The following is a 21,990-nucleotide window of genomic DNA, read 5'->3' as shown; positions in this document are numbered from 1 at the left end:
TGGGTTTCAATTTATTTAATTATTATTATTATTTTATAAAATACAGATTTGACAGATGGAGGAAAAATAAAAGAAAGCATAATATTATTTATGAGATTGAAAAAAAAAAAAAAGGTAAGTAAATGATGGTGTTAACCTCTTAACATGTACACTTGATAAATGAAAAAAAATATAAATTACTAACTTAATATAAAAAAAAGGGCGCGAAATTTGGAGTGTTAGATGCATGCATGCGGTCTTGTCCTCTAGAGAGACTGCACTAACTAGTAATCTTTAAAGTCATAATGGAAGAAACTTACAACATATTATTAACTTAGATACAATTTGAAAAAAATGCTTAAGAGAAAAGAAAGAAAATGATAATTATTTTGTGAATAAACTAGTCAAAACCCGAATTTATTTGCTAAAAATGAAATAAAATAAGAGGCAAAATATATAAATTATTGTGCAAGAAGTTCGTGAGCCTCTGAAAGCTCCAAAACAAAAAGAAAAAAATAAACGTTTTTGTTTTACTATTATTTAAGCATCTATGTTGTCATGTTGAGAACACAATAATAATAGTATAGATATATCTATAAATTATTAAGAAATATTTATTAATTTAATAATAAAATATTATGGATATTATTAAGTGGTTTAGTTGGTAAATTGCCCAACTTGCCGAACAGCTGTAATTGTATTTGAGTTCCCTTCTCCTAGTTTGACAGACAAAAAATAAAAAATATTATTACAATCCATTTTTAATAAAAACTTCTATTTAAAATTTAATATAATCACTACTTGTCTTTAAATTGTCTTGAAAATAAATAACAATAGGAAACAAATATTAATTTATATTTATCAAATTATGTTGTAAGAACTAAGAAGTAGCTTATTGAGAGTAATATTTTGAAAATTATGTGCAAGGTTAAAATATACTACCGCGACAACCATTGTTAGTAAGGTGTTATTTGATAAAATTGAAAATTTTAATAATTAAAATTTAAGTGTTGAAGTTTTTAAGTAGTAATTAAAAAATAAATATTTTTGTTTTTTTAATTTTCAACGTTGAACATTTAAGTGATATTCTTGTCATTTAAATTTTATCCCATTTTACGAAGCGATTATCGCTTTTAGTGATATTCAAATTGTGTAATTAAACGCATTTATGTGCTGTTTGATAACTCAATTCAGCGCTGAATTCTGAACGAATTAAGCGCTGCATTTAATAACGTAATTTGAATATCACTCAAAACGTTAAGCACCAATAACATGGGATAAAATTTTAAGTGATGAACGTTGAAAATTTTAAAAAATATTTATTTTTTAATTACCACTTAAAAACTTTAGCACCTAAAATTAAGTTATTAAAATTTTCAGTACTTAATTTTAAATTTTATCAATCAGCACCTTAAATTTTTTTCAAACATAATTACTGAAGTTTTTAAGTGGTAATTAAAAATAAAATTTTTAAAATTTTCACTGTTCAACATTGAGAGATAGTCTTTGTCATTTAAAATTTTACCCCATTTTAAATGACTCTTTACTGTTTTTCAGTGATATTTAATTTGCTTTATTAAATACATTTAATTAAATAAATTAATAAACGCTTAATCTTTTAATTATTAAATAGTTAACACTTAAAAAAAAAACACTTTAAATTGAATAAATGGTGAAATTATTCAGAAGGAAAAAAAAAATAGTAGTTATTAAACTGCAGTGCAATTGTTCGACTTAAAAAGGGGGGAAAAAAAAATTCCGTAAAATAAAATAAAAACAAGACAATAGAGACGACACTTCCAAAAAAACAGAAATCAGCGCATTGCAAATCTCTTTTTAGGGTTTCTCTTCGTCCGCGAACCAGGTAAGACTCCTTCTCTCTCACTTTACAAATGCACTACATCGAACCCTTATATTGATTTTTATTTATTTTTTTATTTTTGTAGTTTTGGTGTAACCCTAAATGCTGTGTCTTTCAGCTGTTGACATGTGATCGAGCGGGGAAAAACCACCAATTCGAAAATTCTGTGTTACGTTGCAAAAATTATTTGAAAAGGTTAGTAGATTCCATCTTTTCTTGTTACGCTCTCCTCTTATTGTTTGCTAGGTTTTGTTTTTCATCAATCTGATTTGGTCCTTTCCATTGTCTTAGAACATTAAATGGCCTCAAATATTTTACAGTAGTGAGTGGACCACATGTAATCTACATTGTGACTTTTCTATGTGTGAGTGTGGCATGTTTAGTTGTTATGACCAAAGAAGTGTAGGGCTGTTGAAAAGGAACCATGAGGTAGGTAAAAACCTTTATATGATGAGATGAACATATTTGATAGTGTAGAAACAAACGACAAAAAAAAAAATTAAATAAATAAAAAAAGTATCAAGTAGGGGCCTTATGGGGAGATTACCATTTATTTTTTATTTTTTATTTTTATTTTGTTGTGAAGCATCGGTTGTCTCGTCCCTTGTGTCGGGGATGCACTCTTGGCCTTATTTGTCCGGGTGGTGCCTCCGCCGCTGTTAGTTTGAAGAAATTAGAGTGCTCAAAGCAAACCTGTTAGTTCGAAGAAATTAGAGTGCTCAAAGCAAACCTGACTTTGATACCATGTCAAAATTGAAGAGAGAAATAAAAACTGAATAACACAAGGATATACGTGGTTCAACCACTAGGGCATACATCCACAACTCACAAAGGGCTACATATCTTTATTATACTCTCTTGATCTTTGTATATAATGACCATCTCTATTTATAGGTGAAATGCTCTACAAGTATTCTTGCTTTGTAAGTATATTATAATAAAGGAATTATACAGAAAGTCAAATACAGGCATGACAACAAGTCTCATAGCAATATTCTGTCAGGGAGTAATTTAAGTAAGGGTTCTTATAATAATATTCTCCAACACATATTTACTTAAAATTATTTTCTTTTTCCCCTTTGTTGATAACTATAACTCATATGAGCATCCCAACTTGAACTTGGACTTGGCACTTTACCCTTGAGTGTGATAGAAGATATTGGTGGCCACTCATCTCAACGTAGTTTAAGCTCCTTCACAATCTTTAAAGAATTAGAGAATATCCCATTCTTGTAATTGGAACATAGCATGCCATATGAGGATCCTACTGGTTAGAATTCACACACTGTAATGTCACGCGTGACATGTGAGCAATGAGTAGGATATTGCATGCAAAAGTAATATTTTAATTTTCAAGATTTGGAATGTATCCTAAAATATATAACAAGTATCAGACATGTGTTAGAAATATCAGGTGTGTGTTAGAAATAAAAAATAATTATTTTAAAAACATGAATACATTTAGGAAGTATCGGACACGTATCCGTGAATATCCAAGGAGTGTCGATATCTGACATGAACAAGACAAGGGTATGCCCCCCTTATAAAAATATATGTGCTTCATAGCAAAGAACAATTGTTACAAAATTCTTACTTATTTTCTGTCACCTTGCTGCACAAGTGTGACAATATAGAAGGCCATTACCCAATGTGGTATCAATGGAAGGCTCTGTGAGGGTAAATTCGGTACATACTTGACCTTTGACATTATTTTCATAAATTAGGTGCATGGAAAAGTAATATTTTAATTGGAAATATATATATATATATATATATACACACACACACACACACACACACACATATATGATTATTGTTGTATTTCGGCTCGATTGGTTGTGAACTTCTTCGAGCCGAGCTGAGCTCACCCCACTACTCGGCTTGGCTCGTTTACAACCCTATTTGTAAAGTCTAGAGAATTTTCTAAAAGATTAGGGAATTTCGTAGGTTTGTAAATTTATGAGGAAAATTTTAGATAGTAGATAGGATGCCTATAAATAAGTGGGAATCTCATTTGTAACCAAGAAGTTAAGCTACAAGAATGAGGGTGAGGCACCAACACAAGTGTCTAGAGTTTAGCTAGTATCAAATAATGTTACAAACTTGCCAAGATATTGGTGTAATATCTTGGAGGGTGGAAAGTAAATTGTTGCCTCCATAATTTTCCTACAAATGAAAGAATGTTGTTTTTCTTACAAGTTCTGCAACACGCTTAAAAGTTAAGACAAATTCTCTTAGACCTTAGAAGATTTATTTAGTGGCTTAGGGCATCCGGTATGTACTCATGTTATCTATCCACTTTTTGAAGTGGATTGCCACATCAGCACACTTTAATAAAGTGTGTTGACGTGGCTATCCACTTTTTTTTACTAACTTTGTCTCATGGTGTGCAACCTACTGTTTCGCTATCCATTTTATTATTTTATAACTAATTTATTTAAAAAATTAAACAAAAATAAATTTTTTATTTTATTATTTTTTAATTTATTTATTTACAAAATTAAATGAAAAAAAATTAAAGAAGATTCTCATGTGAGAAAGAAGTGACAAACTGTATACATATGTTTGCAAATTGTGAGTGGAGGTTTTTCCTATCTCTTATTTGGGGTTGCCATTGGGTGTTTCTTCGAGGAGAGTTGCTGTGTGAGATCCAGTGGTGGAACGTTTTCAAAAGAGGTTATCGGGGTGGAAGAAGCAATATTTGTCGAAAGGGGGAAAACTTACATTGCTGAAGAGTACCTTAGCTAATCTTCCTACATATTTCATGTCTTTGTTTCCAATTCCTAAAATAGTGAATGTTAGACTTAATAAGATTGTGAATTGGGAGAAAGTGTGTACCCTGATTCAAAGAGGTGGATTGGGAGTGCGCAGGTTGGATATGTTTAATAAAGCTATGTTTGGGAAATGGTTATGGAGATTTGGATGCGAAAGGTCCGTGTTTTGGAGGTGTGTTATTGCTTGCCGGTTTGGGGAAGAGGAGGGAGGTTGGGTGTCTAGAGGTGTGAATGCATGGGCATGGAAAGGTATTAGGAGGGGGTGGGATGAATTCTCTAAGCGGATATGGTTTCGAGTTAGGGATTGTAGTTTTGTGAGGTTTTGGACGGATGTTTGGTGTGGGGATGTGGTGTTGGCTTGTAGGTTTCCTAGACTTTATAGGATGGTTGAGGTGAAGCATGCGGTGGTGGCAGATTATTTTAGGTTAGAGAATGGGAGAGCTACTTGGGATGTGAGATTTCGCAGAAATTTTATTGATTGGGAGTTGTTGGAGTTTACCGAGTTAATGGGATTAATCTATAGCCAAGTGATGGAGGGGGAAGGAAGGGACGAGATGGTGTGGAAGGGGGATTCTAGAGGGGTGTTTAATGTGAGGCTGTTTTATAAAAGTCTTACGAGTTTGACGAGCAACGGGTTTCCTTGGAATGCTTTTTGGAGGACTTCAGCTTCAATAAAGGTGGCTTTTTTCACGTGGACAGCGTGGCTTGGCAGCATTCTTACTTTGGATAATCTCAGAAAAAGACACCAAATAACAGTTAATTGGTGTTGCATGTGTAAGAAGGCGGGTGAATCGGTTAATAATCTCTTGTTGCATTGTTGAGTGGCAGCGGATGTGTGGAGTCTGATGCTGAATGTTTTTGGGGTGGAATGGGTAGTGTCAAGTAATACGAGGGATATGTTAGAAGCTTGGAGAGGGAATAGAGTAGAAAGTTGGGTTAGGAAGGCGTGGAGGGTTGCACCTCTTTGTATTTGGTGGGGGTTGTGGCATGAGAGGAATAGGAGATCTTTCGAAAGATAGGAATCGTCGGTGTGGGTTATCAAGGCGAACATTTTACATTCTCTGTATTCTTGTGTTAATGGGAAATACTGCCCATCTGTAGATTGTTTATTGGATTTTGTTTGACAACTTATAGTTGTATTGACCCATTTGCGTTTTTGTTTTGTTTTGTAAGGGTTCGCTCCCCTCTGAGCATGTTTGTTTATACATCTTTATGTACCAAAAAAAAAAAATGTTTGCAAATTGTGAGAGAATAACTTGTGAGGGAGAGAGAGAGAAAATGGGTGGGGACCACAAAAAGTTAGTAAAAAGTTAAAAAGAAGAGAAAGAAGTGACAACAGAGAGTTTCAATATACACTACTCCGTTCTCCACCTGTGGATATAGTAGTAGACAATGGGGGGTGGGGCCCACTGACTTGGCACTCCACTCCCCATGCACACTAACTCCCCCTCTCTCTACTTTCTACAGATATTATCTATTATTGGCTGCACCCCGGATGCTCTTAGTGCGTGCCATGTCATCATCATCAAACCATCTGAGTGAATGTCTTTAATCAGATTAATATGTATACATATATATACTTAGAAGAAAAAGGAAAAGAAAGGGGACTAACGTCATTAACTTCATCTAATATGACTATAATTTATTACACTTACCAATCAGTTCCTAGTAATTTGTATTTTATAGTGAATAGTGACTCTTTGTAGCTTTGTTGGCTACGAACTAAGTATATGTTTTATGGATTTATATCCAATGAGATTCTTTATTTCCCTCATTTCCATAAAATTAGATGATGAAGTATTTCTTCTATTTTTACCTTTTATTCTCCTCTTTTTTTCCTTCTTTTCTTCATCACTTGGCATGATAACATTGAACCACAATGAGAGCGTTCTCTATATATTTTTGGTATTTTATGCTCTTTATCATTCTGTTAATTTGTGCGAGTGCTATAAGGCTTCAGGGCCGGCTCAAAATAAGTTGAGGCCTAAGACAAAAATTCCAAGCGAGGCATCCACTGTTGCAATTCCATTCTCACCACTACGACGCCACCACAAACCATTCTTTTACCTCCAAATAATCTCTCATCACTTGTATGTTGTTTGTCAGTTACTATGTGCGCTCCCTACACTAATGTAACTTATTCGTCATCCACTGTTGTTTGTCAACCCCCCTCCAACCTCATATACTTACACATAATAATCACTAGACCAAACAAATGCATTGAGACATGTCATACCCCGAAATCATCTACATACCTGCCTAAACACTCCATTATGTTACACTACAATTACTTTTATTCTTTACTATTCTTAAGAATAGCAAGAAGTATTTAAAATGACCTCAATATATAACAAGAAACATCATTGATACGAGTAATGGTAGAGATTACTAAAGATACCATTATAGTCGTCAAATAAACAACATAGAGAATCAACAATAAAAAAAGGTTAAATTTGAGAGTTTAGGTTGTTTAAATTGATTTCTTACCAAAGTTACTAAGTATGAATTTTACAATAGTAGTAATAATAATAATAAAAAAAAAAAAAGTGAGAGACGTTGAAGATATAGAAGAGGCTATTTATATATTGATATTCATTCTGTGAAATACACAGTGTATGCAATAATGTTATACATTTAAAAAATGAATTTACATGAAATTAGAAAGATTACATAATAACTAAGAGAGAACAAAATAAATGTTGCGACTTGTGAATGAAAAATATTCCAAAAATCTCAACAGTTAAATTAGGAACAAACAAAAGCAGTGCCTTTATTCGTCTATATAGGAGTGGAATATAGTTGATCTCACTCTCCATGGTAAACAATCTTGGATACGGTGGCAATTTATCACCTTAGTAGATAATTATTCTTCAAAATTAAATGTAAAAGTAAGACTAATAGGAGTTCTCTTGCAACCCCATGTTGTACATAAATTACTTTAGGTGCTATGTGCATGTAAAGCCACCACACTTTTACAGGTTTTCTCTTTCTCTTTTGTTTTTATTATTTCGTTTTTTCCTTTTGTTTTAATCTTATAAAGTTGGTGATTTTGTTGGAAATAATTTTGAGTTGACTAGATATCTACCTCTTTTGAGGCTTTGGATGGCCCTCTGTTGGAGTTTGCCAAACTTACCATGGGGGATTGGGTGTCAGCTCGATCAGCTGGGCCAATCTAACTTTTAGAAGTCTATTTATAATTTGCATGTATCCCTTTTATGCGTGTGTCGTGAAGTTTGTCCTTGAATTGTACGTTTGAAGTTACTAATCTTTTGTAGCTGGTATTGGGAATGTGTGAGAGTGTTTGTTTCAAGTCATTGTGGTAATTCGGTTATCTATATTTGCACTTTACAATCTGTTTTTACACTGTGATTTTGATATACCTCTTTTTACTATCTAATCGTCTATTCATGTAACATCTTACTTATGATCTTTATTTTTTGTTAATTAGATGTCATTAAGACGGAATGGAGGGGTTAAATTAAAAGTTGAGCCTGACCCTGCTACTTGGACAGCCTTAGAGGAGATAACTTTTATTGAGTTAATGGTAAGAGAGGTTCATAACGGAAATAGGTCCTCAACAACCTTTTCAAGGAAAGGTTGGAAACATATAGCACAAGAGTTCTGTAAGAAGACTAACAAGAGGTACAATTACTCTCAGTTTAGAAACAAGTTCAACCAGCTGAGGACCCGTTATCATGATTTTAGTAAGCTGTTGAAAGAACCTGGGTTTGCTTGGGACCCTGTGCTCAATACAGCCACTGCTACTGATGGCGTGTGGGAATCATACATAAAGGTCAGCACATTATCATTTATATCTTGAAATTGAAGGCAATTTTCTTTTGAAAATTTAGATAATGTAGTTGTATAATTTTTAATGTAGGTAAACAAAAATGCAAAGAGGTTCCGGAAAAAGGGGTGCACCATGTTTAATGAATTGGGGATCATATTTGGTGATCCAGTAGTAACATGCAAAGATGCATTTCCTTTAGCTCAGTATCCTTCTGTAAGTGAAGATGCATTCGATTTAGAAGATGAATCAACAAATGCTACTCCCTCTGCATACCCAAGTGAAAGTAGCAATGGTAAAGGTTTTCCCTCGAAAAGTTCTGAACGGCGTAGGCAACGATCTCCCTCTCCAGCAAGCAATATTCGAGTGAAGAGAGAGGCAAGAACAACTGTGGATGGGGAATCGTTGAAGGAATGGGCCGAAACTACAGTACCATCAGGAACATCCAATAAAAAATGGGCTGAAGCTACAAAGGAAGAGGCCCCAACCTTCCAGAGACTTGATGCATCTACCCAACCTAGTGCATTCTCAATTACCAATTGTGTCAAGTGTCTAGAGTCGATTGAAGGTGTGGGTGCAAGTACTTACATAAAGGCAATCAAGATGTTTAAGGATGTGGATTGGAGGGAGATGTTTATGGCAATGTCAGCTGAGAGAAGATTGGATTGGTTAGCTAGTCTAGAATGATATATATTATATTGTTGTTTGAGACTCTTTTTTTAAACCCTATTATTCCTGAAATATATTTAGCTATGTTATATATGTTTGATGCCCATACATTTGTGCTTGATATGGATTTAGAGATGCTTATTAGTTCTATTTGGCACACAGTCTGCATTTTGATTAAGATGTGTAAGATATGTCAGGGTTGCTTGGTTTATATGCCGATTCTGTCACTTTTGTCCTGCAAATGAATCAGCTATGCACTTTTGTGTATTGAGATGGATGCCTCTCAGACATTGTCGGAAGGAATTCCCTTATGGCTCTCAGATTGTAAAGCTGTTATTGTAAGGTCAGAATACCAACGTAAGCCATCCGTTTGTAAATCTTGAGAAAAGAGGTATTCATTTAATCTCCATCTGCCATTACTGTATGAAGAAGGTCAAGATACTACTGATCGCATATGTTTTGGGGCTGCTGCTTTGCAAAAGGAACTTGGAATTGGTTGAAAGGCTTTGGAATTTGCCTTGTATTTCCTCCTCTTATCAACTTCTTCACCGGTTCATTTCTTCGTTCAAATTTAGCCGACTGGAATGGATTGTAATTTGATCATGTTTTTGCCTTTGTTCCTACTGGAAATGGAGTTGTTCTCAGTATTGTATTGTGAGGGAATGCTCTCACTTTTTAGCCTTGTACTCTATTTCTTCTTTTGTTTAACACAAATCACAATTAGGGGGGAAAAATGTTCTTTTTGGTAGGTATATAACATCATATAAGAACTCAACTTACAGGTTACAAAAAATATACAGTTAAGGTATTAGGTATACCCTTCAAAAATTCTATACAGGTTACACAAAATTTACAATTAAGATATTAGATATACTCCTTCAAAAAATCAACAAGAAGGAAAATTCAAGACAGTTACCGTTTTTCAAAAGCTAGTTCACAGTGATGTGGGAAGTCCTCTGCTCTGTTATTTTATGTGGGCTTGTTTCGGTTGGTTCTTTCACCTGTTTCGAGCTGTCCTTAACTCTGCGAACGGCATTACTATTCCTTCCATTGTTCTGATCCTCATTTCTGGTAGTGCTGGTGCTAATATTGCTATCTTCCTGACTGCTTAAGCTCTGGCGATTTGCCCGGGTGCCCACAGTCTTCTCATCCTGAGACGAGCAAGATGCATCGCCAAAGCTCTTTTTCCGGCTCAGTTTTGGTGATTTGGCACGAGTCAGTGGCGGCTGGCATCCAACTGACCAAGTAAGTTTCATTGTCTAACGAAAGTTGCAGGTAAAGAACAGAAAATTGTGTACTGCTGTACTTTAGCTTTTCGCTGTCTCGTGCTGTTTGTGAAGTTTATCACTTTCAATGGTAAAAATTTCGTTGGTAAAATTCACCTTTGAAAGTGGTGAACATCACCAACCGTACGAACAGAAAATCATCACTAGGGAAGATTCGGGTTTAGAGAAATACAGACACTAAGATATGTATTTATTTAACCTATGTTTTTTAATTTATTATGCAGGTGTATATGTAGGCAGAATTATTATGATACTTCGGCCTACAAATAGACCGATTTGTTAAAGATAGGCTTTAACAAATCGGTCTATTTGTAGGCCGGACTATCATTTTCCTAGGCAAATGAGAAAAACCATCAAAGGCTATAGAGGGTTCAAGTTTCCACAGACAATGTGAGTTATATATGTTTGATCCAGCACATTAATACCCTACTATCTTTCCCTAGCCCCCAAACATTTTCTCCACACCCGTGTTGTTAAGAAAAATACTATTGAAGAGAGAAACTAAGCATGAATATAACGTGGTTCAGACTTTAGCCACTACTACATACATCTACGGTACACAAAGCCCAATGAGGGTTACATCTCTTACATTATATTCTCTTAATTTTGTTTAAAATGACCACTTTTATTTACGGTAAAAGAACACAAACACGTGATGAATATGCAAAATATATTGATGAAGGATTCCTAAAATCAATCCTTGAATCATTCCTATCAATATTCTATTATATCAATGCTCAAATAGCTCCTACAATCAATGGAGTAGATATTGGGTGGGCCGGGCATACCAGGTTATTGATATGTCCAACCAATGAAAATCAATATAACAGTTAGTTAAGAGGAGTTTTCAAAAATAAGTGGGACCAACCCTACAATGATATTCTCTCACACATTTCTACAAGTCTCTTCCTCAGCCTCTAAAACCTTTCAGTCGTTGCAAATTGATTCAAATCCATATGTTTGTTGCTGTGGAAACACAATTGAGACTAATAACTAATTGAAACCCTTATGCTTGTTGTGGAAACACAGTTGAAACTCAAGATATGGTTGTTGCTGTGGAGACACAAAGCTAGGACTGAGATTATTACCTACGGAAGATTTCAGGTGATTTGCATTTTGCTTTCTAATCATGTCTTCTATGCTCCTTGAATTTCTCTCTTTGTTCATAATTCCATTTTTTATATCAATCTACGCAAACTACGAATTTACAAAATAAATTTTAGAATCTAGACTTCTTCAAGAGGCTGCTCAGGAAACCATATAACCATGGACAGACGCGCACAAGAGAGAGAGAGAGTAGAAGAAGAAGAAGAAGATATATATATATATATATATATATATATATATATATATATGTATATGTATGTATACAAACGGAGTCGGCAATATGGATTCTCTTTTTCCAATTTTGTCTATCATAAGCCATTTCTCTTACTAAATTTAATTTTTTAAAATCATTTTTCATCAGTCCATATTAATTTTGGTAGACCTGTTTGGATTTTTTTTTACCTTCTTTGCAAATCAATCATCTCCTCCACTGGTGCATCTATAGGTTGGCTCTGTATATGTTCATACCACCCAAGTATTCTTTCTCTTGTTTTTTTCTTTAATAACCTAATTTCTCCCTAATTCTTTAATTATTAATTCTTCATCATTCCTAATTATTCCTAACATCGATATAAGATTTTTAAACATACATAAGACTCATAAATAAATATTGGAGAAATCACTAATGGGCCAGTGATCTAGCGGTATCAGGCTCTTATTTTTCAAAGGGAGGTCAAGGGTTCAAGCCTCGACATGTGTGTGTGAGTACCAACTAGGAAAAAAAAATATATATATTGGAGAAGTCTGAACAAAGTACCTTCTTTAGTTCAACCTTGGGTGGAGGTCCTTTACGGTAAAAACTGGGCATTGGATTTGCTTTGACCACCAAGTTCTTTCTGAGCTGCTTTATAGCTGCTTCTTCGGCCTCCTGAAAGTAGCAATGAGCATAAAAGGAATGAGAGGGTTATGTTGCTAATGGCCTATCAAGACAAAATTGTGATGCAAAATAGTAACACATGGAGAAAGTAATACAATAAGGCTCCGTTTGTTTTGATATAAAATATTTTCTTCGGTCGAGGTCGAGTCATCGGGTGGGGTGTGTAAAATAACTTGCCAAAATCTTCATAAATATTTTACGACAACCAAACACCAAAAAATAAAAAAAAATATTTTCTAAAAAATCCAACAAATGGGAGCATAAATCCACACAAGGAAGTAATGCACCTTTATCTTAGCTTCAACTTCCATTTTCTCTGCTTCCAGAGCCTGACGCTTTTCTTCTAACTTCGAGTAATACTAGTAAAAGGAGAAATCATGGAAAAAAATCACATGTAGCGTTTCAACAAAAGCTATTGACTGGAAAACAATTTGACAAAATGCAGTTCGATTCAAAGATCAATTAAGTAAATACCTCCTTGCGTTTCTCTGCACGTTCTACGCATCTAAATACCGGAGCGACTGCAACAGTTGTCTTCGATTTTGCTGAATGGGAAGATGCTCCAGCACTAGGCAAGGCTAAGGGTTGTTCTTATTCCAAGATAGTAACATTAATGATAGTGGACATTAACTGAATTACATATGAAAAAAAAATAAAGTATTAAATTTAGACTGCAGTAGAGGATACGAGGATGCTGTAGACGTGTTATCTTCTTCATCTGTATGCTTCTTGACATCAGATTGCAGGGGTTTCCTCGTAGACGCGTTATCTTCTTCATCAGTATGCTTCTTGACATCAGATTGCAGGGGCTTCCTCGTTGATGCGTTATCTTCTTCATCCATATGCTTCTTCACATCAAATTGCAGGGGCTTCCTTGACACCGGAGGAGAGTTTGGCTGGGACAAAGTGCAAAATTCTCCATATTAGCATGATCTCAAAATCTACAAATTCCTCGTTCTCTGATATTGCTATATCTATATATATATATATATTCCTGGAAAGTTCAAGCAAGTGCATAAACATCCACAACATATTGCTCATTACGAGGCTTGAACACTCAACCTCCCCTTTGGGAGAAGAGAGCTTGAGGATTTCAGGAGAAAAGAAAAATAGGACTTACGTGCAAGGAAAGAGCTATTGGCTGGAATGGTTTGTTTTGGGCAGCTGAACCATAACAGTTACCAAATTCCTTTACTTTTTTTTGAAACAAATTTATGGGTTAAGTTAGACACCTCAATGCAATACACCAAGTTGTAGGTGAAACAAGCACAATTTGTTCAGCCCATTCAACCATTCTGTATTTGATGATTAATAATGCTAGAAAATGCAAATGAGCATCAATGTATGTGCAGATTACTGTGTAACTTAAAAAATTCACATGTACTGTGTAAAATAAAAAATAAAAAAATAAAACTGAACACAAACATAATGAAAAGATAAATCAAAGCTATATACTCAAAACCAATGTCATGTTTTCCCGTGGTAGTTTTGCTTTTAAAAGAATTCGAGGCTTTCCTTTTCTGAACACCCACACAACTTGGGAACAGGAACCTTTGGTTTTTTTTTTTTTGGTGGGGGGAGGGGGGCAATTATTTACTCAATATATAGATTGAAGAGTAGAAAGTGATGTCATCTAATCACATATAACCATTATCAAATTAATTTACCTGTGAAATCTTTGCAGTGTTGGGAGAGTGCAAAATTTTAGCATTTGATGAACAGTTTCCACCGGTCTCAATGGTAGTTTCAACCCCGACAGGACTAGTTTCAGCTGAAACCTGCTTCTTAGTTGCAGGAGAAGATGGTTGTGAAATTGCATAGTTTGTTTGAATGTTTCCGGCAGAAGAAAACCCTGATGCTGGTTTAACAGGGGAGCTTGATTTGTTATCGCTCGACTTCTGAACTTCAGGACGAGTTATGGTTGAAACTTGCTTCTCAGTTGTAAGAGTAGATGGCTGTGAAACCGTGTGTTCTGTTCGAATGTTTTTAGGAGAAGAAGCCCCTGATGCAAGTTTAACAGGTGAGCTTGATTTGTTATCTCTTGATTTCTGAACTTCAGGATGAGTTAAGGTTGCAACTGGCTTCTTAGTTGCAAGATCAGATGGCTGTGAAATAGTGTGGTCTGTTTGAATGTTTTTAGGAGAAGATAATGCTGGTTTAGGTTTACCAGGCGAGCTTGATTTGTTATCACTTGACTTCTGAACTTTAGGACGACTTACGGTTGAAACCTGCTTCTCAATTGCAAAATCAGATGGTTGCGAAACAATGTGGTCTGTTTGAATGCTTCCGCTAGAAGAAAACCCTGATGCAAGTTTAACAGGTGAGCTTGATTTGTCTGTTTGAATGTTTTTAGTAGAAGGAAACCCTGATGTAGGTTCAACAGGTGAGCTTGATTTATTATCGGTTGACTTCTGTACTTCGGGATGAGTAAGGGCTGAAACCTGCTTCTCAGTTGCAAGAGCAGATGGATGTGAACCATTGTGGTCTGTTTGGATGTTTTCAGCAGCAGAAAACCCTGATGCAAGTTTAACAGGTGAGCTTGATTTATCATCACTTAAGTTCTGATCTTCAGAACGAGTAACAGTTGCAACCTGCTTCTCTGTTGTATGAGCAGAAGGCTGTGAAACATTGTGGTCTGCCTGAATATTTTCAGTAGGAGAAAATTCTGATGTAGGTTGAACAGGAGAGCTTGATTTGTTATCGCTTGACTTCTGAACTTCAGGACGAGTTAAAGTTGAAACTTGATTCTCAGTTGCAAGAGCAGATGGATGTGAAACATTGTGGTCTATTTGATTATTTTCTGTAGAAGAAAACCTTGATGCAGGTTTAACAGGTGAGCTTGATTTGTTTTCACTTGAGTTATTATCTTCTGGGCGAGTTACGGCGGAAACTTGCTCCTTGGTTGCAATAGCAGATGGCTGTGAAATAGTGCTGTCACTTTGAATGTTTTCAGCAGAAGAAAACCCTGATGCAGGTTTAACAGGCGAGCTTAATTTGTTATTGCTTGAATTCTGAACTCCCGGACTTGTAACGGTTGAAACTTTCTCAGTTTCAAGATTAGACGGCTGTGAAACAGTGTGGTTTGTTTCAGTAGAAGAAAACCCTGATGCAGGTTTAATTGGTGAGCTTGATTTATTATCGCTTGACTTCTGAACTTCGGGATGAGTTAAGGTTGAAACCTTCTTCTCAGTTGTAAGAGCAGATGGCTGTGAAACATTGTCTTCTTTTTGTATGTTTCCAACAGAAGAAAACTCAGATGCCAGCTTAATAGGTGAGCTTGATTTGTTTTCACTTGATTCATGAACTTCGGGACTACTTAGGCTTGAAACCTGCTTCTCAGTTACAAAAGCTGATGGTTGTGAAGCTGTGTGGTCTGTTTGAATGTTCTCAGCCGAAAAGGTTGATTTGTTATTGCTTGACTGCTCGATTTTGGGATGAGTTACAGTTGAAAGTAGCTTCTCAGTTGCAAGAGCAGATGGCTGTGAAACAGTTTGCTCTCTTTGAATGTTTCCAATAGAAGAAAATCCTGATTCAGGTTTAATAGGCGAGCTTGATTTTTTATCGCTTGACTTCTGAGCTTCGAGATGAGTTACATTTGAAAGCTTATTCTCAGTTGCAAGAGCAAATGGTTGTGAAACAGTGTTGTCTGTTTGTATGTTTTCAATAGAAGAAAACCCTGATGCAGGTTTATTAGGTGAGCTTGATTTGCTATCGCTTGAGTTATGAACTTTGGGATGAGTTACGCTTGAAACCGGTTTCTCAGTTACAAAAGCTGGTAGTTGTGAAGCTGTGTGGTCTGCTTGAATGTATTCAGCCGAAGAAAACCTTGATGAATTTTTAACAAGTGAGGTTGAATTGTCATCGCTCAACTTCTGAACTTCGGAATGAGTTACGGTTGATGGTTGTGGAACAGTGTGCTTTGTTTCAATGTTTCCAATAGAAGAAAATCCTGATTCAGGTTTAACAGGCGAGCTTGCTTTGTTATCGTTTGACATCTGAGCTTGAAGATGAGTTTCGGTTGAAACCTGCTTCTCAGTTGCAAGATTAGATGGCTGTGAAACAGTGAGTTCTGTTTCAATACTTTCAGTAGAAGAAAACCCTAATGCAGCTTTTACAGGTGAGCTTAATTTGTTATCGTTCAACTTCTGTACTCCTGGATGAGTTACAGTTGACCCCTCATTCTCAATTGTCGGTTGTGAAACAATGTGGCCTATCTGAATGTTTTCAGTAGAAGAAAACTCTGATACAGGTTTAACTGGCGAGCTTGATTCATTATCGCTCAACTTTTGAGCTTTAGGATGATCTTCGATTGAAACCTGCTTCTCACTTTGAAGAGCATATGGCCGTGAAATAGTGTGGTCTGTTTGAATGTTTTCAGCTGGAGAAAACACTGATGCATGTTTATTAGGTGAGCTTGATTCGTTATTGCTCGACTTCTGAGCTTCAGGATGAGTTTCGATTGAAACCTGCTCCTCACTTTCAAAAGCATATGGCTGTGAAATAGTGTGGTCTATTTGAATGTTTTCAGTTGAAGAAAACCCTGATGCATGTTTATTAGGTGAGCTTGATTCGTTATCGCTTGACTTCTCAGCTTCAGGATGAGTTTCGATTGAAACCTGCTCCTCACTTTCAAAAGCATATGGTTGTGAAATAGTGTGGTCTGTTTGAATGTTTTCAGTTGAAGAAAACCCTGATGCATGTTTATTAGGTGAGCTCGATTCGTTATCGCTCGACTTCTGAACTTTAGGTTTCAAGAATCTCCCCTCAGGTAGACCAACATCACTGTTGGTGCTTCGTATGCCTGGTACATCCTGTTTTTCGTGCAATTCTTCAGCAAAAGATCCCTCTGTGGCATGAGCCTCGGCTTCGTATTCATTTGCTTCAATGCTCTCTCTTGAAATTCTGGGAGAAACATGAGCTGTTGTATCATCGGAGACATCATTAAAGTTCGCCTTGACAGGATTAGGCGTCCTGCCAACGCGTAAACCGGTAACATTCCTCCTTTTTCTTCCCATCGCCCTGCATGAAAACCAGGCAAATGCATCATAATCCGTCTCTCTGCGAGCTGTTGTGTGTATGTATGTGTGTGTGATAGAGATAAAGATGAGAAAAGAACCCTTCATTACAAGTAAACATTAACAAAGTATCCAAAAACAAAACACCCAAAAAGTAATTTAGAGAGAGAAGTACCAAAAAAGAACAATTCACACCATTAGAGGACAACCAGATCAAGAAAAAAAAAAAAACACACACACACACAGAGACCCAAAAATGTATGTGAAAGGAAGATTTCTTACACTTTATGTTAACACCAAAATGTGAACACCTCTTTTTGCGTTTCTCTGATTTATCTGTCTCCAAATGCGCACAAATGTTTTCTACGGTTTTCCTTTCTATAAGTAATTTGTTTGGCCACTGACGAAGCCGTATATGTCGCTCTATTGTCTATATTTATCAACTTGGACTTAAAACATGAACCTTTGGATAATATTACTAAAAATAGATAATTTAATGAAAATCACTACTCTTCTTATCACGTATATCTAGTGACATCCATTAATTCAACTAATTTTTTTGAGTGATGCTTGTGTAAGCGATTTAGTTATAAACTCAGGGTTGTAAGACATTGTTGTAATTTATAGTAATTACTTATTATTTATTTATTTTAATTTTAGAACAGTAAAAAAAAAAGTGTATATTGTCATTATTCATTAAGATGTCAAATGGGGAAAAAAAAAAAACGAAACACTTCTTATTAATATTTTTTTCCCTAACAGACTCTTCCTATTTAGATTTGACTAAAAGGTATGCCAAACTAAAAAAAAAAAAAAAAAAAAAAAAAAAAAAAAAAAAAAAAGAATTGTTTATTTTTTTGGGTTCCACATATCCAAAATCATTTTTCAAATTAAAATCTCTTTTAGTCACTCCAATAGCTACGGACACGTGCTATATATATATATATATTCTGCGTGACTAAAAATTTCAAATTAAAAAGCAGCAACATCAAGCGGGCAATTAGAGATAGTAATACGTCCACCGCTCTTTATATATATATATATATATATATATACACATACAGTAATGTTTAACTGCCCCGTCATGCTCTCTGGTGAGTAGGAAAAAGTATACTCAAGACAATGCTTGAGTCTTGCCTTATCAGGACAATTTTAGTCCTGCAAGCTGAGTTGACCCAATAAGAGATTGACATCTCTATTTAATTCTAAAAAATACAAAGAATGGGTTTTACCCATTTACTTAGGGCTGGACGGACATATCATTCATTTCCTTTTTGTTTCTTTCTCCTATCTTCATTTCTTTTTTGTTTCTCTCACGTCATACTCCCATGTCCATAGGTCTTACCCTCGCCACATATTGTAGAATTTGTAAAATACCAATGGAGGTGCTAAAAAATGTAAGATATATATATATATATTCGGAAACATCGCTCAATCCCTTGATTTCAGACAGTGTTATGGTCTTAGCAAGGATTGATTCAATTTTTTTTTTTTCCTCTTGATTCACATTCTTGAAGCAGGTATATATTTTCAAACATTATATTTTTCAATGCAAATTGTTCTTTCTTCTTTTAAAGAGCATAAATCAAGTTTTGTTGAATTTTTGTTCAAAACGAGCTTAATTCAAGTTTAATTGTGTTCAAATCTTGGGTTTCTTTCCTTTCTAAAACAAAGGCTTTTGTTTGTTTCCTTTTCCTCTCATACTTATTTAGGTTCGTTTTCCATATATAAATAAAAAAAAGGATATTCTTCTTATTTTTTTCCTAAATCTTATTCTTTATTTTGATTAAATAAAAAATGTATTGATAGTATTAGAGTGAAGTTTCATTCAATTATGTTATATATATATATATATATATGCTCTTTAGCATAAGGGAAGAAATGTTCTATAGCTTATCCTTTCTATAGCTTATCCGATCATCACTTCTTCATTCCAAAAAAAAAAAAAAAAATCATTTAAAAAGTGAAACAAAAGAAAGGTAAAGTGAATAGGCTTTTTCTTCAAATTCTAATCTTCAAGGAAAGAATAGGAATTCCTTGTAATGCATAAACCGAATATATATATATATATATATATATATATATATATATATATATATATATATCTCTTACATTTTTAGCACCTTCATTGCTATTTTACAAATTCTGCAGTTTGTGGTGAGGGTAAGACCTATGGACACGAGAGTATGATCTGAGAGAAACAAAAAAAAAAAAAAAAATGAAGATAGGAGTGAGAAACAAAAAGAAAATGAATGATATGTCGGGTCTAGCTCTAAGTAAATCGGTATAACCTATTCTTTGTATTATTTAGAATTGAATAGAGGTGTCAATCCCTTATTGGGCCAACTTAGCTCTAGGAATAAAATTGTCCTGATAAGGCAAGACTTAAGTATTGTCCCACTTTTAATTATAGTCTTATGATCTAATCCGACAGCAATTAGTTAATTTGCATTTCTTTACTCTATTTAAAGAAACTTACACATTCTTTTCATTACCATTAAATATAATTAAAATGAAATGACCAAAGTAGACCTTCATTAAAGGAAACAAAAATGAAAGAATTTAGCTAGTCGGTTGCCCTGTAGGCAGATGAGAGAAGGTTCAGACAGACAGACAAAAAAAAAAAAAAACAGAAGAAGAAGAAGATGAAGAAAGAAAAGAATTTGTGTATAAAAAACGGGCACCAAAGAAAAAACAGGATAACAAAGATATATATATATATATATTTTCAGTAATTATGTATATAAAAAAAAATTATTATGATAACAAGATTTGACCAGGAAAAAAAAAAAAATTACAATCTGGTGCTGCAATCCATCCCAATTGTGCAGCAATGCAACTCTACATGGTTCCTTGTTGAGAAATTTTTTGCCACAGGGAACTAAATTCAAGATTGGATTGCAAAGAATTAAACTTATTAAATTTATTAGCCAATTCATCCCAATTGTTGGTGGAAAGGATTTACCGGTTCTTATTGAACTTATTAGCCAATTCATGCAACGATTGTTTTGGACTGCAATTTCTATCCAATTCAAGATTGTTTCTATACCACCCATGAAATATTACATTTGGCCCCCTACAATTACTAAAAAAATTGCACTTTTACCCTCTAAAATTCATTTCTGTCCCTTCTTACCTTACATCCTGGCTCTAGCTCTGTCCATAGAATTTCTAATTTTATTCATTCATTCAATGTATTGACATCTTATGAAAATTGAATAACCCCATTATTTTAAACTTGGCATTCAAACAACGAGAGTACGGAAATGGAATGGGATATAACTATATATACTAGGGTGAAAATGTATAGTTATGTAACCAATCCCAATAAGCCCATCATTTTGGGAGGCCCTAGGCAAAATGTTCTAAATACGAAAGGCCCTAGTCCCTTGGCCTAGTGTTTTTTTTTTTTTTTTTCAAACAAATTGGAAGTCCTAGGCGATTCCTTGGTCGCTTATGTAACCAAGCACCAAAAAACAATGATAAAGGAAGGAACATCGTCTTATGGGACATCCAAAAGCAAAAATAAATAAACAAATAAGGGTTAAGTTCAAAAAATACTCATTTACTATCGATATAGTGTATAAGGTTCCTGTGTGGTAAAAATATCCCATATATTATCAATTTGATGCAAATAAATTCATGTGTGATATAAAATGACAACAATATCCTCACTTCAGTTGAATAAATTAATAATTATAAATACAGGCCATGTAAAATGACCATTTTGTCCAATTTATGTAGAATTGTGTTTGTTTGGGACAAGAATAAAATAAACCTCAATTTGTATAAAATGAGATAAGTTAAACCAAAGAAACCTAAAACTGGATATAATAAAAACCAAACCAAACAGCCCCTACAATATAAGACACACATTGTCGCCACTATTTATCAAAAAAAAAAAAACAAATATATATATATTTATATTTAAGATATATATACACAGTCATCAACGACTGCTGCACTTCCTCCAGCCACTTCTCAGCATCCTTCTCAATAGTCATCCCATTGTCCTTGGCTCTGTTGATAGCTGCTTGGATCCTGTCTCTCAAACCTTTAAGATCATTCACTTCTTTTAACAAATTCTAAATATTTTCTTTGTATTTAACCAAACAACCAATTTGACGCCGAATTGATGCCACCAAATAACAGAAATGAAGATGTCGCCTCCTCTCCACCATGGCCACCGCCTCCTCCCACCGCCCATGCCGCCTCCTCCCTACTATGGCCGCCGCCTCTTCCCCACCCACAATCACACATAGGGTATTCCATTGTGTTTACCCTAACATAATTTTAATTTATCTGTTTATTGAATTGATCCTTAGCCTTCCTTCGTCTCAAAGCTCTGTGCTGTCAACTTCCTCAATGATACAGAACTCAGCTTTGCCCTTGGAGATTGAAGGTCAACAGGGTAAAACCCCCCTCTACGCCGAAACCTTAGATTCTTTTAAGAAAAGGGGTTGCGGAATCTTGTGACAGATCGGGGAGAGAGAGAGAGAGAGGGGGAGGAGAGAGAAATGGGTGTTATTATTAACATACACATTTAAAAAAAGTAAGAATTAATTTTACACAAAGTCTATATATTACGAATTTTTTACACTTAACCCAAATAAATAAATACCATTTCCAAGAACC

The 21,990-nt window shown here is 34.8% G+C and overlaps 2 protein-coding genes across 3 annotated transcripts; one reads left to right on the top strand and one right to left on the bottom strand.

The window, feature by feature from the left end:
- The first annotated feature begins 1,710 nt into the window (after window positions 1-1,710).
- On the top strand, window positions 1,711-9,220 carry LOC132295177 (L10-interacting MYB domain-containing protein-like). Of its 2 annotated transcripts, none has more exons than XM_059793326.1 (4): window positions 1,711-1,843; window positions 1,959-2,035; window positions 8,063-8,407; window positions 8,495-9,220. In XM_059793326.1, exons 3-4 carry the CDS (start codon window positions 8,063-8,065, stop codon window positions 9,086-9,088), a joined length of 939 nt encoding a protein of 312 aa, XP_059649309.1. In that variant the 5' UTR covers window positions 1,711-1,843; window positions 1,959-2,035; the 3' UTR covers window positions 9,089-9,220. The 2 variants fall into 2 exon arrangements, with proteins under 2 accessions (XP_059649309.1, XP_059649310.1); XM_059793327.1 differs by having other exon boundaries at window positions 1,726-1,843; window positions 1,926-2,035.
- Window positions 9,221-9,746: 526 nt separating this feature from the next.
- On the bottom strand, window positions 9,747-21,627 carry LOC132296348 (uncharacterized). Its single transcript, XM_059794559.1, has 8 exons — window positions 21,465-21,627; window positions 21,298-21,409; window positions 14,008-17,359; window positions 13,028-13,236; window positions 12,815-12,908; window positions 12,628-12,699; window positions 12,221-12,331; window positions 9,747-10,296 (listed from the first exon to the last, which is right to left on the bottom strand). The coding sequence occupies exons 1-8, from the start codon at window positions 21,625-21,627 to the stop codon at window positions 10,000-10,002; spliced, it is 4,410 nt and encodes a 1,469-aa protein (XP_059650542.1). The 3' UTR covers window positions 9,747-9,999.
- Between the last annotated feature and the right edge of the window lie 363 nt (window positions 21,628-21,990).

This window comes from Cornus florida, unplaced genomic scaffold, assembly GCF_030987335.1.
Source record: "Cornus florida cultivar Cherokee Brave unplaced genomic scaffold, ASM3098733v1 CherokeeBrave_3.0.0_Hap2_Chr02, whole genome shotgun sequence".
NCBI classification, from domain to species: domain Eukaryota; kingdom Viridiplantae; phylum Streptophyta; class Magnoliopsida; order Cornales; family Cornaceae; genus Cornus; species Cornus florida.
Note: the sequence above shows the minus strand (reverse complement) of the source record. Positions and strands in the feature narration are given on the sequence as shown.

Coding starts and splice junctions, on each gene's coding strand:
- LOC132295177 (XM_059793326.1), top strand. CDS start 8,063: ATGTCATTAAGACGGAATGGAGGGGTTAAATTAAAAGTTGAGCCTGAC. Junction 8,408..8,494: donor TGTGGGAATCATACATAAAG/GTCAGCACATTA, acceptor TTTTTAATGTAG/GTAAACAAAAATGCAAAGAG.
- LOC132296348 (XM_059794559.1), bottom strand. CDS start 21,627: ATGGAATACCCTATGTGTGATTGTGGGTGGGGAAGAGGCGGCGGCCAT. Junction 12,332..12,627: donor AAGTTGAAGCTAAGATAAAG/GTGCATTACTTC, acceptor TGCTACTTTCAG/GAGGCCGAAGAAGCAGCTAT. Junction 10,297..12,220: donor CCAAGGTTGAACTAAAGAAG/GTACTTTGTTCA, acceptor GTTGGATGCCAG/CCGCCACTGACTCGTGCCAA.